Source organism: Lates calcarifer, unplaced genomic scaffold (genome assembly GCF_001640805.2).
Source record: "Lates calcarifer isolate ASB-BC8 unplaced genomic scaffold, TLL_Latcal_v3 _unitig_5086_quiver_549, whole genome shotgun sequence".
Classification (NCBI taxonomy): Eukaryota; Metazoa; Chordata; class Actinopteri; family Centropomidae; genus Lates; species Lates calcarifer.
This window is the reverse complement of record NW_026117286.1, coordinates 145,860-171,927: the sequence shown is the minus strand read 5'-3', so window position 1 is coordinate 171,927 and position 26,068 is coordinate 145,860. Positions and strand designations below refer to the sequence as shown.

Below are 26,068 nucleotides of genomic sequence, written 5' to 3'. Positions count from 1 at the left end.
AAGAGACCACACCTGTAAATGGTTTCATTCTTTATCAAAACAACGCTGCAGCTCACACTGAGTTCTCTGTAAAGCAGCTTCTGTCCCAAATATAAAAATCCCAGTGTTTGATCACTGAAGGGGAAAGAAAAATGTTTCTGTTCAATAAAATTATATTACAGCATTAGTTTTTTAATAGCCATACCTCGTATATTTAACAGTGTGCTTATTAAATGTAAACATCAATATTATGATCAAAACTTAGAAAAGTTGTTCTACTCATCTGATGCATCGTTATGTTTTATGAACATGGATCATATGCATTATTATTTCATTAAGAGCTACAAGACTGTTGTTCATTTTAGACATTTATTCATTATATTTATTGTATATTATATTTAGTTTATTTTTAGTTTGAGATACGTCATGATGCAGACAGCATCAAGCATTCAAAGGAGGAACTGATACAAGTGGAGAAAATAGAAGCTGAGGAAGGTCAGCTGCAGCTTCAGAGCAGGAACCTGCTTGTCTGACAGAGTTAACTAACCTATTGTCCATTAGAGTTGAGCAAGCAGCCAAGTTTCACTTCCTGCTCCAGAGCGGAGACAGAAAGCATTCAGAGCAGCCACCAACACTGTCAATGACCCACCAGTTTCCTGGAAACACCTGTGCTACAGTGTGTAGTACAATAAACTATAATCAGTCTGTATGGTTTGCTAAGTGTTATGTGATGGTCATCAGGCATTTGTCCTCTTCCTCTGCCCTGGGTGCTGTTCCCCCCCGACCCACCCACCCACTCAACATGGAGTTGTGCAGTTTGAGGGCACGAGGGACAAAGGAGTTCTTCAGTCTGTTGGTGTTACTCCTCGGGAGCCTGTCGCTGAACTTCTCTGGTTGCTGATGACAGTGTGCAGAGGATAGCTGACATTGTCCAGAGTGGACAGTAGTTTTGTAGCTCACTAGTTAACTAGTAAGATTGTGGGCCTTACTAGTTCAGTCCAGTCATCCAGTCGTTGAAAACCCTAGTAATTTGGTGCTACAAGTGTGGCTCAGGTCTTCACCAGTAAAGCTTCTGTTCAAACTAGTTTGACAAAAGTTCCACTAGTCGCTGTCAAAGAGTAAGAGTGTTTGACAAACTGGTGAACTAAGGAAAATGACGCCTGATATAAAAGATATGGAATAAATGTTCCGATGGCTTTACATGTAATGCAGTAAGCAAACTGATCTGAGATCTTTATTTGTGCCCGTGTAGTTCATCCATCAGTGTTGCAGACCCTCAGTCATGTGACTGATCTTGGATGGATATAGAACAGCTGCTCTGCCACTTTAACACAGCATCACAGACTGTGTCTATCACATGATCAGGCTCCTTCAAATCCTGCAGAGTCTGGATCAGGTTCATTTCCTGGAAGACTCCGTCTGACTGCAGAAGTCCGCCTCCACCTCCCACCACCATCTCCTGATCTCAGTCCCCTCCCTGACTGAACCAAGAATCCACCCCGAGAGAGAGGTCGGAGGGTAGAGAGACATAAAGGCAGGTCAGACTGAGACAAACGTCCGTCTGTGAAACAGAAGAATAAACAGCGACAGCAGAGGCTTCAACACCCGGTAAGTTTCATTTCCTTCTCCTTTTTACTGTGAAGCCTTGTTTCTCTGTAAAGTCCCACTTTATTTCATAGAACAGGAGAAAGAGTTTGAAGAGAAATGTCTGTGTTTTTATTCTGTCTGAATATCTCAGTTTTTCCACATAAATACTGAGTACAGAAGACTTTAAAAACCTGAACAGTTAGATCAGTGCCACAAATTCTTCAGTTTATTATCTGACTGTCGCTCATACAAAAACAAATGAATCATGGAGTACCTAACTCCAGTTAAAAAAGAACTTAACCCTTGTTTGGTTTCAAATTTTACAAGAAGAAAAATGGTAGAAGTCAAAATTTTTTCTACCTGAAACTAAAAATGGCCTTAGCTTATTTTCTGCCCACACACACACACACTGACACAAACACACACATAGATAATGTTATAATAATAATCTAAGCACAGGGAAGCTGCCTGCTCTCACTTTCCTGCACTCTTTACCCTCTGTCATGTGTCCACCTGCAAAACACCTCTTTAGAATGTTATCACACTTCCATTGTTAACGATGTTCTAGCAGAGACTGATTGCAATCATTAAACATATATGTTATCTCAATTGAGATAAAGACAATATTTGTTAATGGTTTATGGAGTAAAATATTATTTCAGAATTGTTTTTGAAATCCCAAATATGGTTACAGTTAAAAAAGGAATTTAAAAACTCAACATTACAACATCACAGACTAAAACAAAAGAGCAGCAGCTACTGCATGAAACAAGTTCAAACAGACCACATACTGTAATCCAGGAAACTGGTGGGTCATTGACAGTGTTGGTGGCTGCTCTGAATGCTCTCTGTCTCCACTCTGGAGCAGGAAGTGAAACTTGGCTGCTTGCTCAACTCTAATGGACAATAGGTTAGTTAACTCTGTCAGACAAGCAGGCTTCCTGCTCTGAAGCTGCAGCTGACCTTCCTCAGCTTCTATTTTCTCCAATTGTTGTATCAGTTCTTCCTTTGAATGCTTGGTGCTGTCTGCATCATGACGTATGCAGCAGCAATGCTGAAGTGATGCTTAAAATAGTAGAATATTCAAAATATAATATTCAACAAAAAAGTTGAATAAGCATGAATGTAAAAAGGTTAAAAACATTTTGACAGCTCAACATTGGGGTAATCAGTAAATGAATGAAAATGACCATCTACACACATATATACAGACTCTCTGGTACAACAACTTAAAAACAAAGCTTTTTAACATCTTAGTATTTTCTGTAAGTGCTTGAGCATGAAAATATACAGCATTTGTCCACACTCCACACACAACAGGAGATATGACGAGTTAAATAAACAGGGAGCGCAGAGGAGCGCCACACTCTAGCTGGTCATATGACATACTGATAAAACCTCTCATAGGAAACCATTCATTTTTTTAACCCTTGAGGGTCCCTTCATTTTGTACTCCACCTGTGTCCCTTGGACACACAAAAAAATGCTCTTTAAAGACATATTAGACATATTATGTATCAACATATTTTTTCAATTGTTTTTATGTATTGCTATTATTAACTTCAATATTCATTAATTTTCTAAATATTTAACCCCTTAAATGCCAGTTTCTAATGACTACATTTTTATAGCAAAAAAGAACACAAAAACAGAAATATTTTCAAAAGCAAAGTTGATTTTTACTGGACTGATACCTTAAGGACTGCATATGATAATGTAAAAAATAAAAAATAAAAATAATAATGTCTAAAAATTTATTTAAAAAAGAAGATACTGCCTCTCAGTGGTAAATTTATAGTACATGAAAAAAATACCTCCACAGAGTAGAAAACAATAAAACATGAAATTTTGAAGGGATGTCAACACCAGGGAATAATAAAAAAAAAGTAGAAATCAAATTACAGTGGTAGTGTATATTTAGTTTAAAAGGTACTCGAAGAAAAAAAGATCATGAAAAATCTAAATACACAACCTAGCTAAATTGAGCAGCAGTGGCTCATGCTAATCGGAGCAGTGGCTCATGCTAATATTAGCTAGCTGGATAAACTACTAATTTTGGTTGAACGGTCCCTGTGCTTGCAAAATTGAATTGTGTCAGTTGATTCAGAAAGTATTTTCAGAGAAAAAAAGACGATCCAGAGTGCTCAGAAGTTCAGTCACAGTATGGTGAATGTGCTCATTGGTAGGGAACACTAAAGTTCAAAAAAGAAAAAAAACAAGGTACTCCTCTGGCAAAGAAGTTCAAAGGCCTTTCATAATGAAATTCATAAAATCGGGGCCACAATCATGTTAAAAAGGTGAGTTGGCGGAGCAGACGAGACGACAGTAACAACCTGCCAGCCTGGAACCCAAAGTTCAAGCTGAGAGAGGAGTCTTCCTGTCCTGTCTACATCCTTGGACAACCGTGACTCTTTCCTAAAGAAGTCCACGCCGAGCATTACAGCTTCACTTCAACAAGCCAGTCTGCTGGACTCACGATCAAGCTGTCACTGCTAACCGGTTAGCCTGTAAAGCTTCGACAAGAGGCGACGGAGTTATCAACAAAACGAAGGAAGGTAACAACTAAACTGTACCTAGTAACACAACCGCACCCCAGCCATCCAACACCCGTTTTAACAAAAAAGAAGCAACAGGGAAATGATGAGGAAAGGGAGGAGATCAACCAGCCTCTAAACTTCATGTCGGGGGAAATTGCTAATGTGGCAAAACAACAGACACAGCTGCTTGGATTAATGGAGGAAGTGGTGAATTAAAGAAAATGGTCCTGGAAAAAGACAAAAAAATCAGCCTTTTAGAAAGAAGAGTTGATGAACTGGAGCAGTACATGAGAATGGATGATGTGATTGTGAGCGAAATTAACACCAGATACCGTACATACGCGAGGGCTACAGCTGGAGCCGGTGCCAAAGGGGGCGAGGAAGACACACCAGAAGAAATGCAATCGTTGGAGCGACAGGTACTCCAGTTTTTTGACTCAAAAGGCATTGACATCAGTCTAAAACTGTTTGACTATACAGAATATGGGGATCACAATAATGAACATGATATTGATCTAGAAATTTAATTAAAATTAAATTAGTTTTTATCATAATATGAATTGGCAGTGTAACTACTATACTGAGGAGCATTTCAGAAATAGTGTTAACACTGATGGGACACTATCAATGATACATTTCAACAGTAGAAGTCTGTGTATGAATAGCACAAAAATTCAGAACTGCTTGACACAATACAACAGAAATTTTTCTGCCATAGCAGTATCAGAGACTTGGTTAAACGAAGAACAAACTGCCACGTTCCAAATAGAAGGATATGATTTATTTATTTTAGGATTTAAAAAAGGGGGGGAGGTGTTGCACTGAATATTAAATCATCCATCCATAGCGAAATTGTTAAAAATATATAATTTTCAATAGATAATCTGATGGAATGTGTGACAGTTGAAATTAAATAAGAGAAATCAAAAAATATAATTATAAGTTGTGTATATAGAGCCCCAGGGAACTAACATTGATACATTTAAGGATAAATTGTCAGAAATGTAAAGCCCTATCAATAACAAGAGGGTTTTTATCTGTGGAGATTTCAACATTGACCTACTAAATCCGCATGGACACATGCAAATAAAACATTTTATAAATTCTTTGTACTGCATGGGAGTGTACCCTTTAATCACTCACCCAAGCAGGATAACTGTAAATACTGCAAAGCTCATTGATAATATATTTACAAATGTTATCGAGGGAATGATATCTGGGGGTTTAATCATAAACAATATTAGTGATCATTTGCCTGTTTTTGTAACCTTTGAATCCAGCATTGATAAAAGTGATGATGTGGAAAACAGTAGATTTATAAGACGAGTAACAGAAAATGCTATTGACCATTTTAGGGAGGATCTAACAAACCAGGATTGGAGTGAAATTTATCTTAAAGATTGGATGGTGGATGAGTCTTATGAAACATTTATTTCCATCACATCAAAATTGTATGATAAACACTGTCCTCTTGGGGTTAAAGTGGGAAAAAATAAACGAACAGACAAGCCATGGATAACAAAGGGATTACAAAACGCCTGTAAAAAGAAAAATCTATTATATAAGGAATTTCTAAAATTTAGAACAAAAGATGCTGAAAATAAATACAAGACTTACAAAAATAAACTAACTAGCATTTTGAGATATAACAAAAAAAAATGTATTATAGTAAACTACTGGAAAAAAACAAGACTAATATCAAGAAATCTTGGGGAGTATTAAATGAAATTATTAAAGAGAAAAACAAACAGAAATTACCCATGCTACTTCTATTCCAACAGTGACATAGCAATCAGGGAAAATGAAGTGATAGCAGACAAATTTAATGAATACTTTGTCAATGTAGGAAAACTCCATCCAATCTCCAAATAGTACAGATGGAGTAGATGGAAATATTATAAACATCAATGCACACTCGAAAAAGAAATAACTGATATTGTATGCAAATTTAAAAATAAAAAATCAACCGACTGGCAATGGTTATGATATGTTTATGATTAAAAAGATCATTGACTGTATTGTTAAACCTTTAAATTACTATATATAAATTCTAATTATTATAGGCCTATCTCACTGCTATCACAGTTCTCAAAAATCTTAGAAAAAAAAAATGTTAATAGGCTTAATGATTTTATATCCAAACATAAAATACTCTGCGAACAACAATATGGATTCAGGAAGAGCCAGACAACATTTGCACTAATGGATCTTGCTGAACAGATAACAATTGTCACAGAGAGAAATGAGCTCACAGTAGGAATTTTTCTGGACCTACAAAAAGCGTTCAATACTATTGATCATAATTTACTATTATCTAAACTACAGATGTATGGTATCAGAGGACTGGCCCATGATTGGTTAACGAGTTATCTGGAAGATAGAAAACAGTATGTACATATTAACAACACAAATTCAAATCTTTTAAATGTTAAGAGTGGGGTGCCACAGGGCTCAATACTTGGACCTCTGCTTTTCATTTTATACATAAATGATATGTGCCTGGTCTCAAAGACACTGAAATGTATATTATTTGCCGATGACACAACAATGTTTTGTAGTGGGGAGCACTTTGAACAACTTCTGGATACAGTAGAGAAGGAACTAAAAACATTTTTTTAAATGGTTTGACGTTAGTAAACTATCTTTACACACAGGTAAAACGAAATGTATAATATGGAATGGAAACTGGGCACCAAAGGCACATAGGAAGATTAAAATAGATGAAGTTGAAATCGACACAGTGCTTGAAACAAAATTTTTAGGAGTAATAATTGATAGTAAATTAAGTTGGAAATCTCACATAAATCATGTCAAAGCGAAAATGTCAAAATCCATTGCAATACTGTATGAAGCAAGATCTTGTAAGTAAATTATCATTATACACACTACACTATTCACTCATAGTCCCATACATGACCTATTGTGTAGAGGTATGGGGGAATACTTATAAAACAAATACAGATGCTATTTTCCTACTGCAAAAAAGCCATAAGAATTGTAAGCAAAAAATCCTATCAAGAACCAACAAATTCACTTTTTATTCAGCTAAACATACTGAAATTTAGAGATTTGGTAGATTACAACACAATGCAAATCATGTTCAAAGCTAAAAATGGTTAGTTACCTCAAAGTATCCAGAAGTTGTTTATAATGAGAAAGGGTAAATACAATCTGAGAGGAACATTAACATTTGAAAAACCTAAGACACGAACAACTGTAAAAAATCATTGTCTGTCCATCTGTGGTGTGAAACTATGGAATAATTGCTCTGAGGAAGTTAGCACATGTAGTACTCCCAATAGATTCAAAAAACTTTATAAGAATAGTTTAATCATGAAATATATTATGGAAATATAGACAGTACCAATGATGATGTTAAAAACTTGTGCCTGCTGATGTCCTTAACCTAATTAGTGACTTATCTAACTGTAAGGGAAGAGGGGTAGGTGTTTTTTAAAAGCTTTAGCTTCAGCCTACACCCTTTCGGTTTTGTCTTTTGGAAATGGAAATGGAAATTATGTTCTCGTTTTTATGCTTCTTTTTTTCTTTTCTTTTTTTACTGTCTCTTTCTGTTTAAAAAGGAAATGGAACCGAATAAATATATATTTTTAAAAATAATGATGCATTTGCATCAACACAGCCAAAGTTATGCAAAAATAACATTCAAAAAACACAAACAAATGTCCAGGGACCCAGAAGACATACATTAATATAAAATCGTTCATTGTAGACATCAGTACCAAAAGTAATAGAAGATATGTCCTCAAGCTGCTTGACATTTAACCTTTGGAAGCATGTTCCAAAGGAGCGTTTAGGACTAATTAACGACCAAAAAAAAGCAAAGTGGCCAAACGTTTACGGAAACAGAGAAACAATAGTGTGAATGAATTCTGACTGAGCATAATGTTCCTGCCACTCGGCAAAAATGGTTTGAGGTATGCAACCATGAGTTCAAGGTGTTGACTCAGCTCTCAGTTCTCAGTTCTGAAACTTTCCTGTACAGCTTCCAGAGGGTTACCTTTCATCGTTTTTATACATGTGTCCTCCTGCTTCTCCTGAGTAAGCAGCCATTCAACAAATGTTGAAGCTGTGTTCATCCTTTTTGTAATTAAACTGAGCAAATGTGTGTTGTAAAGCTAACTGCCTGCACATCTTCTTTTAGCCTACATGAAATGTGTCTCCTCATTGGCTCCAAATCATCCATCAAGCAGCAAAATCCCACATTTGCCATGACTGACAGGGGTTGATCCTCCAGAATAATGAATTTGACAGTTCACCATGGTCATCTTTGCCACCTTTGGACTGTCCTTGTTGAGACTGTAGCTTCCTAAGTTTTAGAGTGGCAAAGAAAAATAGATTTCTTGCAGTTTCATCTGGGTGTGAAACTATTATGCTAATTAATAAATTCCATGGTATTGGATCTGTGCATAGATACCTAAAACCTGATCCAAGTAATAGTACTATCAATTCATTGATTTTGATGGTCACAGAGTTTTTAGTGTTAACCACTGTCAAGCAGTGACTATTGTGACCAAAACAGTTTATCACTATTTTTTTGTCACTATATCTTATACACACATGTTAAGAATATGTTTCAGTTTGTAACCAGTGGTTGAACTTGATAAAAATTTCAATAACATGCTTGATGTGGTTTGTTATTTTCCTCCAGCTCTAGAGGGCTAACAACCTCACCACAGGTAGAATAACAGAGTATAAAATGCATGACATCCTCTGTTTCTCCTTTTTTCAACAGTTAATAACATGGACATCCAGATAGCAAAGACCACTCAAAGTCTCACCACTGCAGCAGAGATGCGGGAAACCACTAAGATGCTAATGAAGCCCAATGCAAACTGGGAGGAGTACCTGACTCCTGCTCCCCTCTCTATCGCCATCATGGCGGAACTCGTCTTCATCTCCCGCTGTGATGACTTCTCTATCAACAAGAACCCCCCAAAAGATGGCTTCAAGTTCATTAAGTACCCAGAGTCCTTCAGAGCCTGTCTTATGCAGGTCTGTAACTCGGGCTGGCACGCATTCAACGAGGCCCACAAGAACATGGATCAGATCCGCATTCACACGAGCACAGTTCCTGATTACATGAAGGCTGCAGTCAACATTCTGTTCAATGGCACTGATGAAGTTATTGAAAATCTCCTGCCAAATCAACTGGAAAACATTCGCACCATTGCAGACGAGTGTGTGACACTAGCAGACAGTGTTGAAAAGAAGTATGCTGATGTTATCAATTTAATCCAGGAGCTGTTGGAGGCCTGTATCAATGCTGAACACTTTTATGGAGAAGAACTGGAAAGGGTTAAGATGAAACTGGAGGAAACCAAACTGAGGGAGCAGAGTGCAAGACAGCTGAATGACCGGTCCAAGAAAGTGATGGAGGACATGTCAAAGCAGGTGGAAGAAGCACAAAACACCTACAAGAAAGCCATGGATTCTCTTCCCTCTGGGTGGGAAATGATCGGCATGGATTTTGTTGAATCAGTCTCATCAGCGCTGACAGTATTCATCAATGGATGCGCTGCTTATGCCTCAGCTCGTTATTTCAATGTACCATTTGGATCAAGTAAGTTATTCTCTCAAGCAACCACCAACCAAAACATCTGTGATGAAACAGAGGATGAGATCACACAAATGAAAGCATACAGCAAGTCTGCAGAGATTCTGAAGCTTGCAGCATCTCTCAAACAACATGTGAGTGACAGTGAAATAGACTGGAAGAACCTGTATGATCAGAAGAATAAAAGCATGAAGACTGCATGGACTGAGGAACAATTCAAAAGGATCTCTGAGGAACTGCAGAAGATGCCAAATGACAACATGTGTAAGATCGCTCTGTCACTCTGTGAAAGAGGCATTACCATCTGTGAGGAGCTGGCAACATATACTCCAGATCAGACATGGGATGAGAAGAAAACTAAACAGCTGATAAAGGACATTCAGGAGTTGAATGATGGCGCCCTCACTTTTGACACTAAGAGCAAAGCAGCTTCAGGTACTCCAGCTCTTACCCCCAAACCACCGATGATGTTCAAAGCAGACAACAGCTCAGGAGGAAAGTCTGCTGGTCAGAGAGCATCTGAGGATGCTCGTTTCCGCATCGAGCAGAGCCAAGCACAACTCAAACACGTACGACAGTCATATGAGAAGTGTGTGGAGAACATGGAGAAGAATCAGAAGGAGCTGACTGACATCCTGGTTGAGATGCAGAACTGCAAAATCAATGAGATCGACTTTGATACCAAAATCAAAATGCTGGTCAAAGGTCTCGATGCCATGGGCAGAGTCAAAGAGCAGTGGGAGAAGATGGTGCTGTTCTTCCAGATGGTCTCCAACATCGTCAAAACCAGCCTCAGCAAGACAATGCACAATTTTGTCAAGACATCTGAAGACACCAAGAAGCTTTCTTACAATGGAAAGCTCTTTGCAAAAGACCTCCTGTACAACCAGGCCTTTCAAGCCTCCAACATTGCCAGCCTGGTCCACGTGATCTCAGAGACCTACACTGAAGTGTCCAACAAGTACCTGATGGACAGAGTGAGCAGCCTGGGTAAGCTCATGGCCATGGATAAGGAGAAACCAGAGTTCCTTCAAGAGCGTCTGAATCTGCAGGAGTCCTGTCAGGAAGCTCAGAGAGGGATTCTGCAGCTGGTCCTGAAGAACAAGAAAGAATTTGAGATAAAGACCGATGCCAGGATGAAGAAAATAGAGGGTGAACTGAAGGCCATTCTTCCAGCTGCTCCACCTGAGGAGACTGAGAGAATCAAAGAGATCGTTCAGGACGGCTTCAGTAAAGATGAAGAGGAGAGTTACTACTGATTCAAAATAACTGTTCTTCACATCAGATGAAAACAGTGTGTAGGTATCTAGATAATCAAGTTATAGTCAGAAGCTTCACATGCATGTTGTTAACAAGTAATCTACTCTGTGTGATAATGTTGACCTGAGCAATGAACCACGGTAATCCTGTTCAATGATTATGTTCATGTAATGCATGTCTTACTGGAGAGAGTAGAGAAATATTCTCACAGCCACTTCATGAGGTACACCTCAGTAGCCTTAACTCTTCGTGACATAGATTCAACAAGGTCCTTGAAACATTCCTCAGAAATTTTGGCACATTGACATGAAAACTAGTGAACCCTGAAACCCTAGAGTTGGTTTTGCTGGAAAATCCCAGTTGATCAACAGTTTCTGCAAAACTCAGACCAGCCCACCTGGCACCAACAACCATGCCGTGTTCAAAGTCACTTATATCACCTTTCTTCCCCATTCTCATGCTCGGTTTGAACTTCAGCAGGTTGTCTTGACCATGTCTACATGCTTAAATGCAGTGAGTTGCAGCCATGTGATTGGCTGATTAGATATTTGCCCTAATGAGTGGCTGAACAGGTGTACCTAATAAAGTGGGCAGTAAGTGTTGAAAAGTATAATCAGAGCTATAGATGTGTTTGTGTGTCTACAGAGATAGATCTTAGAAATGATGATTGTCATGTCTAATCTAACCACGTTACCCCTGCACAGTAAAACCATTCAGACGATGAATTATGAGGTCTGGGATCCACCCTTTTAGGTAGCAAAATTATAGTGAAAATATATATTGCACAATTATGAGTAATTGCCAACAGTACACCGCCTCCACCTACTGGCAACATTGGTACGTATGGGATTTTGAAGATGCAGTGGCTGAGTTGTTACTGGCCATCACAAATTAATAAAAATATTATTATAGAAAAATATAAAAAATATATTAGAGGAACAAACAGCCTATTCATTACGTCAATTTTACAAGATTTACTGCCTGACCTAATCAAAACACTGTAAACACAAACAAACAGAGAATATGATCAACAACATGTTCAACATCACCTGTGAGAGGTGAACTTGCTGTGGTAAGGAAACGTTGATGCAGAGTTGGTTTCCATCATGGCGTAAACCCGTAACTTCACAATGAATGAAGAGTTATTATGAACCACAGCAGTTATAAGAACGTCAATGTGTGTGAGCAGAGCAGATATTAAAAGTCATAATGACACAAAATAAACAGAAAATAATTCTCACTTTTCTGACATTCAATGAAAAATGTTGTTTATAGATGAACCGTGCTAATGAAATGAAATAAATACAAGATCATTCATAACATGTGTCCTTGAAACAAGAGTGAGGAAGATAAAACATTTACTTTATGAATATTCAGGAACATGTATTATTCTTTTACCAATAACCAAACTCTGCACTCAGTCTGACTGTTCAACCTTTAATAAAACCTTCATCAGTTCAGTTGGAGCCTTTTGTCCTTTGTTTTTGAGGTGTTGTAATACTTCAGTGAACCAGGAGATTGCGTACTGGTGTCATTACTTACATAACTCTACAGTCAGTGACTGCTGAAGATACCATCTTATTGAAGAGACGTTAATCTGGTAAATGTCACATACATCAGTCCAAGTTTAGTAAATCTCACTCATGTATCTCTGAGTTAAAACTAACTGAACTGTGAATCAACTGACTGAATCTGTGTTATACTGAAGACTCTGATTCTCTTTATTCATTTACATTTTAAATCAGTTTTATATGATCACTTATTATGTTAAAGTTATATTATTATTACTTTTCTATCACTGTTTTCTCCATTATATATATTTGTCTGTCTGGATGCGTATATGTAAATGTATTTTTATATGTACAGAACAGAAGATGCAGTGCCTCATATTACACTATAAAACAAGAGTAATGGCTGTAATTTGCTACTTTGGTTAAATCAGGTTGGAGAAAAAAAATATAACATATGAAAAATCTAAAGACCAGCAAGCTCTCTCTGTGGCTCAAAGGTGAACTGCAGATATCAGGTGGTTAAATGCAGCCTTTACCGTCAGCATCAGTGTCAGATTATAGCCTGTTTGCACATGACTGTCGTCAAAGTAAGCGTAGAGTAAAAGTAGCCTGTGATACAGCCTGTCCATCTGCTGTAGGGTCAAAACAGATCAGGACTGTGCTTTAGTAGAATAAATGGGTCGTATCTGCCTCTGGATACTGTTTATTCACCTTCCACACATTAATAAATTATTGTTTATTAACCTCTCACACATTACTTAACTTCTGTTTATTTGCTTCATGACCTGAAGCTTGCAGCAGTTTGACCAAGATTTAGACCAGAGTTCATATCAATCCTCACAACGAGCACTAGTTATTGTTCACAACACAAACAGACTAATAATGAGCTGCAGTTAAACTCAGCAGTGAGAGACACGTTCAGAGGATGGTATCAGAGAGAAGACAGAAAGAAAACAGACTTCTTCTGTACTTCAGTCCAGTTCCATATGTTCAGTTCACTTCATGAAGCAACAAATCCCAATCCAGGTTTGCCCACTTACCAGTATTGTCCAGTCCAGTCAAGCAAAAGGACTCCACTTCTGGTTTTCCAGACTTCCACTGAACAGAGCTGATAAAGGGACTCAGCCAAGTCTGGAGGTTCAAACCAGAGGCGGCTGCAACTAGACCAGGACTTCTTCTCCTCATCTGGTTTCAGTAACCTGAACAAATGGCCATGCGACGGTGGTTTCAAACTCGGTGAGTGAACCCAGTTTTCCCTGATCTGTGAGTGGGTTAATGTGACAGAGGCAGCATCAAGAGGACCATGGGTGATGGAGATAAAAACAAGTCAAAGTTCTGCTGAGACACAGAGAGTTACAAAGCTGAGACAGAATCAGTGTTCAGTGATTAATGTGTGTTTGTTTACTCACTGTTTGTACAGTAATCTTCTGATTCCTCCTGTGAATGAATACTGCTGGTTCATATCTATAATGGTCACATGATTCCTGGGCAGCAGACTGGCTATAATGTGTGCAGTATATCATGGCCGCTGCAAAAAATATTTTACTTGTCTGAAGAGCACACCAGCTTCCTGCCACCAATCCCGACATGCATGATGGTGTGAGGACCTGATCAGTGCTGCTCACAGCCTTAATCTCTACGATAACTGCAAATGGAGGGAAACAGAAAAAAGAAGAGGCAGAGTGAAGAAGGATGTGTTCATTTAGAATAAAGTTATAAAGTATTTGTTTTCTTCTTGTAATGGAAGTAATGAAAGAGACTATCATTCAGCAGCTGAGGTCTGTTCAGTCTCATGTCTTAAACCTTTCCTCTCTGCACTCACAGGTCTGTAGAAGCAGCAGCTGGAGCTGAAGGAGCTGGCCCAGGCTGTGATTGGTCCACTGAAGAGGGGACTCTGTTCCTTCAACAACGTCTCACAGATGCTCCTCAGTATAGACGCAGACATCGTCCTTCCTGGATGTCCGACCTTTAGCGATGTCAGATCAGAGATTGTGAACATGAAGCAGCAGATGGAGGAGTCAGAGCAGGTGGCCACAAACAAGCTTCACTGTCTGGATGAGGAGACTGAGCATCTCACTGCAGAGCAGAGTCTGTTAGCAGAGCAGAAAAAACAGAGAGAGTCTGAGTTAGAGAACCTGAAAACACAGCTGGAGTCCTACAGATCCTCTCTGCAGAGTTACACTGAAGCTCTGGAGACAGAGAGGAGAAACCTGAGGTCAGCAGAAGACACCCTGGGAGACATGACTCAGAGAAGAGACGAGGCTGCAAGAAACGTGGAAATTGGAGCTATTCTCATGGTTATCCCCATTGTGGGATGGATTGCTGGTGAGTAAATAAATAAAGCTTTAAATGTTACAGGTTATTTTAAACATAATCAAAATTATTGACCCCACTGAATTTAATTCATAAGACCTTCAGAATTGAATGAAAATCCACCAACTCTGTATAATGTCATGATGTATAACTCTCTATATTTTAATAAAATTATTCTCAAAAACAACAAATTTCTCTTATATCATGAAATGAAGAAATAAATAGAGATAGAATACATAATAGAAATAACATATACCTCAGACACAGTTAGTGTGCTGAGTTCATGCTCCACCATTCTTTCATGCTGATGGATGTCAGCTTTGGGTCGCTGTCCTGCCCAAAGACCCAGGATCTTCACCTCAAACCTAGTTTTCCGACCCTGGGTAAAACATTTCTCTGTAAAATGTCTCAGTAATCTTCTGATTTAATTTCTTTAAAACACTAAGTATCTCCAGCACCAGCAGCCTGACAGAACCTTCACCATGTTTTACTGCTGGTAGGATGTTCTTTTCCAAACGGGCTTCATTTTGTTGCCTGCTTAATTCTTCCAGTGGCACTGCTCAGCTGGCGATCTGGGCTCTAGTGCTGCTCCAACTCTTCGATGTTTGCTCTTTGTTTATATCTTGAGCGCTTATTGTTACCGACTACCCACCAACAAGTCCCAAGAGACAATGTGCCTTTTACCAGGCTGTACAGGGACGCAACGTGACTCAAAACCCAGCTGCTAGCAAGCTAGCTAACTTTGCTAACTGTAAACCACACTGAGGGCCAGCCACCCTTTGGACTGCGTTGCGTATAAATTCTGAACTACGATAGCACCCATGTTGATTTTATATATGGTGGTTGGTGTACTACTATGTAAGAGCTGGCCACACCTTCAGATGCCCTATTTTCCAAAAGCCCACGATCCTGTGACCATTGAGAACTGTGAAATCCAACAGGTTTGCTCATACAAATGCTTGGGTGTAATTATAGACAACAACTTAAAATGGAATGATCATGTAGTTCTTTGGTGCTAAAACTGGCACAAAGAGACCACTTTCTTTGCAGACTTAGGTTGTACAGAGTAGATTCAGAGATCATGTTGACATTTTCCAATGCTGTGCTGGCAAGTATTATCAGGTATGGCCTGGCCCTGTGGTATGGCGCCCTCACAGTTCAGCTAAAAGCAAAAATCACAAACATGATGAAAATTGCAGTGAAGGTGACAGGGGAAAAAAAATACCCACCCCTTCTGAGCACTTATGAATCAGTGGTAGTCAGACAGGCACATATTTTGACCAGGACTGTATGTACTCAGGTGATGATATCACTCAGTAAAATGACACATTACCAAAATGTTTTGTCCTTATGTGTTTAACCTGTTTTCAGGTGGAATAATGATTGGTGTTGGAGAAAGGGAAATGAGTGAGGCCTCTGATGCTGTAGACAGAGCTAAGAAGGAAGTGGAGAACTGTGAATCTCAGGTGAGCTCATATTCTGACAAAGTGTCTGAGTACAGATCCTACACCTATCGAGCTGAGTGTGACATCCAAGAGGCTGACAGGAAGATTGATGAGGCCAAGGCCAAACAGCAGGCTCTGACTGTGAAGAGGGAGGTCGTTGCTGATGTTCAGGCTAAAATGAGACGAGCCGTCCATCAGCTGGGGCCGCTGTGTGGGGCAGGGAGTGCAGCAGAGCTGCAGACCCGACACCAGATCCTGCTGGAGCCTGTGGTGAAGGTGATGCAGGAGATTACAACAGCACTGGGTCACATCACTGGAGAGGATCTGCTGCACACAGAAGGTATAAAGAGGCTGATGTTGGACTTGAAGACAAACCAAGACAAACTGAAACAACTTGCTGACACCAAGAAGAGTTCAGATGATGATTTCTACTGATCTGAAACTCTCTGAAAAGAAACTGTTTGAAATACTTCTGTTAGTGGGTCAATGAAAAACCTTCTGATCAAACACTGATCAGCTCCAACATGAAACCACTGCTACCAGAGGTCTGGTCTGACTCAGTGGTTTAATGTTGCAGTTGATCAGTGTGTGATGTACTGGAATGTGGTTGGTGTTTGTTTTTTAAATTTTCTTTTTCAAATAACAGATGAGTTAATATGCCCACCTCCAAATGTTATGGAGCTTTAAGATAACACTGGACCTTTTTGACTTCTTTAATTTCATATATTCTGGCTAAAGTCTAAAGTCATATCTTTATAGAAATACACAGATGAATGAACAGATATTTGATTGCAGTCATATGAAGGATGTCTTTCTGATTCACTGAGATTTCCTCAATAGTCAAAGTGATGTTTCTGCTGTAGAAATCTGAGACCATGAATGTTCATCAACAAAAATACACCTTCAGCTGAAAATATTGGCTCATTACAAAACTGTTCCTCGCAAACAACTTTAAATTGTCTTCTCAATAACTGAGTGAATGTAGTTAGATGTTCTAAGAATCATATTTTATGTGTGTAGGCAAATTGCTCATGGTAGGGAACCAATTGGTCAACATCAAAAATAAACAGTGAGTTCACTAAGCTGAGATAAGACAGGGATAGAGATGGACCAAGGAAACGTGGTTCCATGCAGACTGTTTTAAAGTCAGATCTCATGCCATGATTATGAAAACATGTAAGGAGCCAACCGAGCTCTGGCAGGTGTAACTGTCGTATTGATATCATCATTATTGTAGAAACACCACATCTGATGCAACTGATGATGTGACTGAGTGGGAGGATCAACAATTGTGTCTTAAATCTTTAGGGAGTGACACTGGACTGATCTGGGGACAGAGGCAGTTGTGGAGCTGATGGGGAAACAATAAAGACAGCCAGGACACTGAGACCTGGTGCTAATCAGGGGGAAGACTAAACCTGCAAAACAGGATAAATACTGACTTCCAATATATATTATCAAGGAGCTATTGGTTATGGATACCCAGAACCACAAGACTGTGTCTGTAAACCCCAAAGAGATCCCTCCAGGAGTCTCCTCAGGGTAGGGTAGGGTTAGGGTTAGGGAATTAAATACTGAGACACATCGTTTTTAAACAGATGCTCTCAAGACGACTCGGTTTGCTTGTTCTCTTTGTTGGTGTAAATAAACCTACATGGATTGAATGACTCTCTGTCTCTGTCTGCTGTTTGTCTGAATTTACTATACCCATCTCTGTATGTGACTGTGTTAGTCTCTTACTCTACTCGTCCTCTATTATTCCTGTTTGATGTTTCTGTTCACATAATGCTCATCTCACTTCAGAGAGTGGAAAAAAGAAGTAATAGAGAAAAGAATAATCAGAGCTATAAATGTGTTTGTCTACAGAAATATATCTTAGAAATGATGTGTCTCACGTCTAATCACACCACATTACTTCTGCACATTAAAACCAGACTATGAACTATGAGGTCTGGACTTCATTAGTTTGACTCCACCGATGGCAGTAATAGGGTGCTGTTCTCATATATAGTTCGAAATGCATTGACAACTTTTGAGAGAGAGCAAAGGTCAAGTGTTTCATTTTGCCAAAATGTAAACTGTGTTTAGATGACCACCTGTTGTTGGCAGTTTCCTCTCGTCAGGACAGATTCTAGTAATAATAATAACAACAGCTGTCAGTTGTTCATGCTGAGTGTGTGATCACCTGTTAATGGCGCATGAATGCTGAATTCATGTCAATACCAGATGCATTAAGTGTCTATTGTGACACCAAGGCCATGTTGTCTGTCAACGCAGCATCCCCTCATTTTCTAAAATGGAGGTCAGCATCTCCTTCTTGTCCTGTACATTGATTGTACATGTTAGAGCTTCCACGATAAAAGCATTGTTGGCTCTGATTGTGAGTACACTCCAGAGCTGATCCTCTGGTCAAAGAGGACAGGCCAGGGGTCGAAGTCAGAGTGCGACAGGTCAAAGAGCAGATGTTCTTATCTATTTATTGTTATGCATAATCTGTTATCACTGTTTGGATAAAATTTTGAAAATGACGAACACCTTTTCTTTACACTCACAACGTTAAGAATCAAATGGAATCATTATCTCTTTACATGCTGCACAAATAATGGCTTGACATGAGACAAAGAGTTCCCCTCATGTTTCAGCATGTTGCAGACAATAAACAAACCTTAAAGACAGATCAAAGTCACCTCCAGGAAAATTCAAGACAGAGGATGGACGCGAAAGCCAACAGCTACATCCACAGATGTCTAGGTCTGCCTCGCTGCCTCTCCAAAGCTACTGTTTGGTAAGAGCACTCTCCAGCTACCAAAGTCCAAAGTCAGCCCATCATCCTCCAAACCACAGGGAATCAGATAAGGAAAAAAATCAGCCAGACAGACAGAGGGACTGTGTCTGGTCCTGATGCAAATAATCCATCGATCTCATCAAGAAAGTTGATCAAATACCTCCACATTTTCTGTTCTTCCTTCCTGCTCACTGAAACAGCAGCTAACCCACTCATTTCAGATTAAAAACCCACCTCCTGTCGCAATGACGAATGACAAATACCACTCATTAGACCATAGGAAATGTGGATCCAAACCCACACTGGTATGTAGTGTCTGAAGTTCCATATGTAGTTTTTATTCTCTTGGAGTGTCTGAACATGAGTGTTTTTCTATTTTTTGGGGTTCATGTTTAGGTTAATAGTTGTGAACGTAAATCTGTAAGTGTAAGGGAGAGGGGCCTCCTTCCCTTCCTTCCTTTCTGTTTTTTGGAGATGTGAGGTCATTGAGTAAGGTCCAGATGCTTCCTATAGATCATGAAAACAACAAACTATATATATACTGGTGTTTAGAGCTGTTAGAGAGAGAGATCCATATTGGCTCGGATCCTCTCACAGTGCTTGTTTTGATGCTGGACTTCGTTGCAAGTATATATACAAGCAAGACAGTGTCAGCAGAGATCTCTTAATCATCTTCACAACATCATCATCTAATATACCACAGGTACCAGGTCAAGTCTTGTCAAGTCCTCCGTCTAATCCAGTCACCCCACCCCCCACGCCCCACCCACCAAATAATGGCTCCACCATCCTCTCTGTCACAGGATTTATTAATCCTGAGTCCACAGTGTTTGATGATCCATGCCACCCTTCTTTGATTTCACCAGTACTGCTGAACCATCAAACTCACTGATACACCAGCCACAGCACAGACAACATGGACAAGACCAGACACATAAAATGCTGGGTCTACAACCTCCTGCTGCAGTGACGAATGACAAATACCACTCAAGAAGAATCAGCTTTGTTGCCTGAGAATAATAAAGATAACTTTGACTGTTGGGCCATTTGAACGATAATAACGACTGCTCATTTGTTGCTGTTAATGTTAGCATTGTTAATTTATTATCACCCTGCTTAGACCTGGGAACTACAGAAATAGAACAGAACCTGACCCAGGACTCATTAGACCATAGGAAACGTGGAACCAAATCTGTATAGGTACTGGGTTAGGTCTCAGGAACCATGAAAGACCTCTACTTCTCCTCCCTCAAATCCAAAACTTTGAGGTGGAATTAGTTGGTTCTCATTATGATCATTATTATGATTATTATCTTTATTTCTGGTCTGTGCATCTACTTTCACATGCCGACTGATCACTGGAAATAAACAAATTAACATCAATAAACTGAAGCAGGGCCCAGGGCAAACCAAGACAGACAAGGACAGAGATACTGAACTAAGGGGATCTCTGATTTTATACACAATGCTCCACCTTTCTTTAAAAAAAATGTTCATCTGGAAGGAGTAAAGTTATCCAGATTAGAAAACAGAAAAATGTCATTAGCCTGTTTGAATACTGAGTTATCGAGGTCTGTTGTGGACCTGTATGAACCATCAAACTCACTGATCCACCAGCGACAGCACAGACACACGGACAAGACAAGACGCACAAAACGCTGAGCCTACAACTCTGAAGACAGAATATGATACAGGAAACAGGTGGACAGTTGATATGTGCATCGCTGGGAAATGACAGAGCTTACCGAGGGGGTTTCCAGGGATACGTCACCCTGATCTACATTTGGTTATTTTAGGACGCTTGAAAAGTGAAAGTTGGAAAACAGCAGCTTTGAAAGCAGCAGCAGCGTAAATGATCTGTAAATCAGTGACACATAAGAATCAGATCAGTCCATTATCACTGCCTCTCTGTGACTCCTCACTTTTCTCCTGACAGAGCAAGTTCCAGATCATTTTGTCAAATTATTATTTCATCTTTGCATCAGTTTGGAGTTGATATATTTCTACAATCAAACTCTAGAATTAGACTCTAATGATCTCTAGTTTGTGTTGATGTCAGACTGAGTCTATAGGTTATATACTGTAATGACCAAAGAACATATATCTGTGTGGTCATCAGCTCAACAGGTGACTACTGACTCCTACATGTGCTGATGTGTGAGGTCAGACTTATATTTAAAACCTGTAGAGTCTGGATCCGGGAAGGGTGCAACTGTGATATCCTGGAAGACTTGGTCTGACGGTTTGTCTCCGCCTCCCACCATCACCTGATCTCATTCACCTCCAGGATTGGACTGAGAGTCGGCCCCAAGAGAGAGAGAGAGACAGAGAGGCTGGAGGATAAAAGGACAGAAAGGCAGATCAGACTGAACTGAGATCAGCTGAGGAATAACATGAAACTATAGCAGAGGCTCCAACATCCAGTAAGTTGCATTTCCTTCTGCTTTTTACCGTGAAGCCTTGTTTATCTGTACAGTTTCTCTTTGTTTCATTGAACATGAGAAAGAGTTTGAACATTTTTACTCTGTTACATCCTCTGTCACTGTCATGTAATGTCTGAGTCATGTAAACACTGAGGACAGAAACTCACTCTGTCTGAACTGGAATCATCTCCATTTGGACTATGAATAGAGCAGAGACAAACTGAACCCAGAGAAATATATAGAGATGATCTGATACCTGAGCTAAAAACAGGTTTTTAACAGCTGTATATCACCAACCCTGTATGGCATGGCTCAGGTTAAACCCTTTGTGAACTTTGAAAACAACTTCAACATTAATGTAGATGTAGGAACATTGAAGATTTAAATGTATTAACAGTATAAAACAGAGGTGCAAAGGTGAATGTAAAAACGAATAAAAATTACAGAGTAAAATGAGCAGCAGCTACACCATGAACAAAAAAGAAGTACAAACAAGGCAGCAACACACTGTAGTAGAAATGTGTTTCAGGAGAACTGGCAGGTCTTCCTGATGCAATTCTTCTTTGCTGCTCTACCACAGTAGTTATAGGGTGGCTCTAGAGGGCTAACAACCTCACCACAGGTAGAATAACAGAGTATAAAATGCATGACATCCTCTGTTTCTCCTTTTTTCAACAGTTAATAACATGGACATCCAGATAGCAAAGACCACTCAAAGTCTCACCACTGCAGGCAGAGATGCGGGAAACCACCAAGATGCTGATGAAACCCAATGCAAACTGGGAGGAGTATCTGACTCCTGCTCCCCTCTCTATCGCCATCATGGGGGAACTCGTCTTCATCTCCTCCAGTGATGACTTCTCCATCAACAAGAACCCCCCAAAAGATGGCTTCAAGTTCATTAAGTACCCAGAGTCCTTCAGGGCCTGTCTTATGCAGGTCTGTAACTCAGGCTGGCACGCATTCAACGAGGCCCACAAGAACATGGATCAGATCCGCATTCACACGAGCACAGTTCCTGATTACATGAAGGCTGCAGTCAACATTCTGTTCAATGGCACTGATAATGTTATTGAAAATCTCCTGCCAAATCAACTGGACACAATTCGCACCATTGCAGACGAGTGCGTGACACTAGCAGACAGTGTTGAAAAGAAGTATGCTGATGTTATCAGTTTAATCCAGGAGCTGTTGGAGGCCTGTACCAATGCTGAACACTTTCATAAAGAGGAGCTGGAAAAGGTTAAGATGAAACTGGAGGAAAACAAACTGAGGGAGCAGAGTGCAAGACAGCTGAATGACCGGTCCAAGAAAGCGATGGAGGACATGTCAAAGCAGGTGGAAGAAGCACAAAACACCTACAAGAAAGCCATGGATTCTCTTCCCTCTGGGTGGGAAATGATCGGCATGGATTTTGTTGACGGACTCTTATCGTTGCCAACAACAATAATAAATGGAGTCATTTCAATAGCAACTAGTCCTTTCAAGTTAGCATCTGATGCAATGACATCACAGAAAAACAAAAGTGAGAAAGTTGATGAGAAAGTGGATGAGTTCACACAAATGAAAGCATACAGCAAGTCTGCAGAGATTCTGAAGCTTGCAGCATCTCTCAAACAACATGTGAGTGACAGTGAAATAGACTGGAAGAACCTGTATGATCAGAAGAATAACAAAATGAAGACTGCATGGACTGAGGAACAATTCAAAAGGATCTCTGAGGAACTGCAGAAGATGCCAAATGACAACATGTGTAAGATCGCTCTGTCACTCTGTGAAAGAGGCATTACCATCTGTGAGGAGCTGGCAACATATACTCCAGATCAGACATGGGATGAGAAGAAAACTGAAACAGCTGATAAAGGACATTCAGGAGTTGAATGATGGCACCCTCACTTTTGACACTAAGAGCAAAGCAGCTTCAGGTACTCCAGCTCTTACCCCCAAACCACCAATGATGTTCAAAGCAGACAACAGCTCAGGAGGAAAGTCTGCTGGTCAGAGAGCATCTGAGAATGCTCGTTTCCGCATCGAGCAGAGCCAAGCACAACTCAAACACGTACAACAGTCATATGAGAAGTGTGTGGAGAACATGGAGAAGAATCAGAAGGAGCTGACTGACATCCTGGTTGAGATGCAGAACTGCCAGATCAAAGAGGTTGACTTTAAAACCAAAATCAAAATGCTGGTCAAAGGTCTCGATGCTATGGGCAGAGTCAAAGAGCAGTGGGAGAAGATGGTGCTGTTCTTCCAGATGGTCTCCAACATCGTCAAAATCAGCCTCAGCAAGACAATGCGCAATTTTGTCAAGACATCTGAAGACACCAAGAAGCTTTCTTACAATGAGAAGCTCTTTGCAAAAGATCAACTGTACAACCAGGACCTTTCAAGCCTCCAACGTTGCCAGCCTGGTCCACATGATCTCAGAGACCTACACTGAAGTGTCCAACAAGTACCTGATGGACAGAGTGAGCAGCCTGGGTAAGCTCATGGCCATGGATAAGGAGAAACCAGAGTTCCTTCATGAACGTCTGAATCTGCAGGAGTCCTGTCAGGAAGCTCAGAGAGGGATTCTGCAGCTGGTCCTGAAGAACAAGAAAGAATTTGAGATAAAGACCGATGCCAGGATGAAGAAAATAGAGGGTGAACTGAAGGCCATTCTTCCAGCTGCTCCACCTGAGGAGACTGAGAGAATCAAAGAGATCGTTCAGGACGGCTTCAGTAAAGATGAAGAGGAGAGTTACTACTGATTCAAAATAACTGTTCTTCACATCAGATGAAAACAGTGTGTAGATATCTAGATAATCAAGTTATAGTCAGAAGCTTCACATGCATGTTGTTAACAAGTAATCTATTCTGTGTGATAATGTAGACCTGAGCAATGAACCACGGTAATCCTGTTTTCTGTACTGAATAAAACTAAGTAGATCTTCTTGATCTACTGAAAAGGCAGCATCCTTTCCTTCTTATTGGTTCCTGTCACTTTACTGATCCAAGGTTTCTTCATCCACTGCCTGATACTTTCTAATTATTTCCTCATGTTCGAGATGCTAATCTAGAATCAGATAACACAATGAGGAATACTGGCTCAATATACTGGATCATTATACTGGATCAGTCTGTGTAGTCGTGTGTGGCTCTAGTAATCTAGTACATGTTTAAGAAATTATGTTTGCTGCATTTGCACCATTTAATTTGTAGATATTGTGTATTTAAAGACAGTGGAAATACTTTTTCAAGTTGTAAACAATAACCTCCCTGTTTGTATTCAGAAATGTTTTACATTAAGAAAATATAATGATAATTTCAGAGAGTTGTATACGTCTGAAACATGTAACGAACAGATGTAAAGTGTAGGTGTGTTTCAGATTGTGGAATCGACTTGATGATGAGGTGAAACTGTGCAGGTCTGTTAAGTTCCTCGAGATAACTGTTGTGAATTTGCTCTATATAAATAAAATTGACTTCTAAAAAAGCTTTACAATCTAAAATACTTAAGGATCATATGAGATAAGGCTATTAGATAATGAGACTGCACTTATGAGGATAAAACCACATGGTTCACAGTCACTGAATGTGATATATTAAAGGTTGGGTATTCACATACAGCCGCTGTAAGTTTCCAATGAGTGACATTTTTAGTTCATGGTTAGCTACTGATTGACCCAGCTGAGACTGAACCACAGCTGTGGCCTGTAAACACACCTGTACAGAGCAGACAGGTGAGACGTTCCTGTGTCGCTGCTCTACCTGTCATCAGACATAAAGGACAGGAAGTCAGAGCTACAGACAGACACCTGTACATGTTAGAGTTTTACACCTTTTTAAGGCCAAACCTGGATCAAACTCTGGACTCGTGTTTGGACAAATCCTCTTTTTATTTCAGGTGAGTTAAAGCTGAGAGCTGTTGGACTGAACATCATGATTCTACTGATGATCACTGTTAGAGGTTCTGTTTATCTTTAAAGCTCAAGTGCTAATAAGACATGCATTACATGAACATAATCATCAAACAGGATTACCCTGGTTCATTGCTCAGGTCTACATTATCACACAGAGTAGATTACTTGTTGAATATGAAGCTTCTGACTATAACAATATTATTTCATGGTGGTTAGTTAGTGGTTTATAGAGTAGGAAAGTGGTAGACTCAAAGGCTGTGTGATTTTGCATTTCTCCTCCTTTGTCGTATCCTTACTGTATATATGCCTCCCTTTAAATCGTAGAAGAAGAAGAAGAAGAAGAAGAAGAAGAAGTGCGGGCCCTGGAGGACTCAGGTCTCAGTGAGGACAATCTACAGTGATCAGCTTCACCGGTCTCACTGTGACTGATAAATATTCACATTTCTTCACGTTTCTTTTGGTCGTACGTTGAGTAGGTGTTCATGTTAGCCAGGTAACTGCTAGCTACCATTAGCCTGCAGCTGAACCTCAGTACTCTTAATGATCCGGGTTAAAGTTACTGTATAATGTGAACAGGTGATGTTAATAGTTTGTTGTTCGGTCAAATGTTCGTTGAAGATGAAAAATGAAACGTTTGACTGTTTGAAGTAGTTCGCCTTGTAAACCAGTAGGTGGCGGTGTAACACTGCTGAAGATCGCACCGAGAGCTAACAGTTAGCAGGTCAACAGTTAGCGGGCTAACAGTTAGCAG

At 39.8% G+C, this 26,068-nt stretch overlaps 2 protein-coding genes and 1 pseudogene across 2 annotated transcripts; all 3 read left to right on the top strand.

Moving 5' to 3' along the window:
- The first annotated feature begins 1,371 nt into the window (after positions 1 to 1,371).
- Positions 1,372 to 12,398, top strand: LOC108873614 (uncharacterized). The gene is made up of 2 exons (XM_018661906.2): positions 1,372 to 1,587; positions 8,857 to 12,398. Exon 2 carries the CDS (start codon positions 8,865 to 8,867, stop codon positions 10,935 to 10,937), a length of 2,073 nt encoding a protein of 690 aa, XP_018517422.1. The 5' UTR covers positions 1,372 to 1,587; positions 8,857 to 8,864; the 3' UTR covers positions 10,938 to 12,398.
- Positions 12,399 to 14,220: 1,822 nt separating this feature from the next.
- Positions 14,221 to 17,005, top strand: LOC127140832 (uncharacterized). The gene is made up of 2 exons (XM_051068625.1): positions 14,221 to 14,774; positions 16,134 to 17,005. Exons 1-2 carry the CDS (start codon positions 14,369 to 14,371, stop codon positions 16,640 to 16,642), a joined length of 915 nt encoding a protein of 304 aa, XP_050924582.1. The 5' UTR covers positions 14,221 to 14,368; the 3' UTR covers positions 16,643 to 17,005.
- A 5,088-nt stretch (positions 17,006 to 22,093) lies between these two features.
- Positions 22,094 to 24,367, top strand: LOC108873616 (uncharacterized; annotated as a pseudogene).
- Positions 24,368 to 26,068: the final 1,701 nt, after the last annotated feature.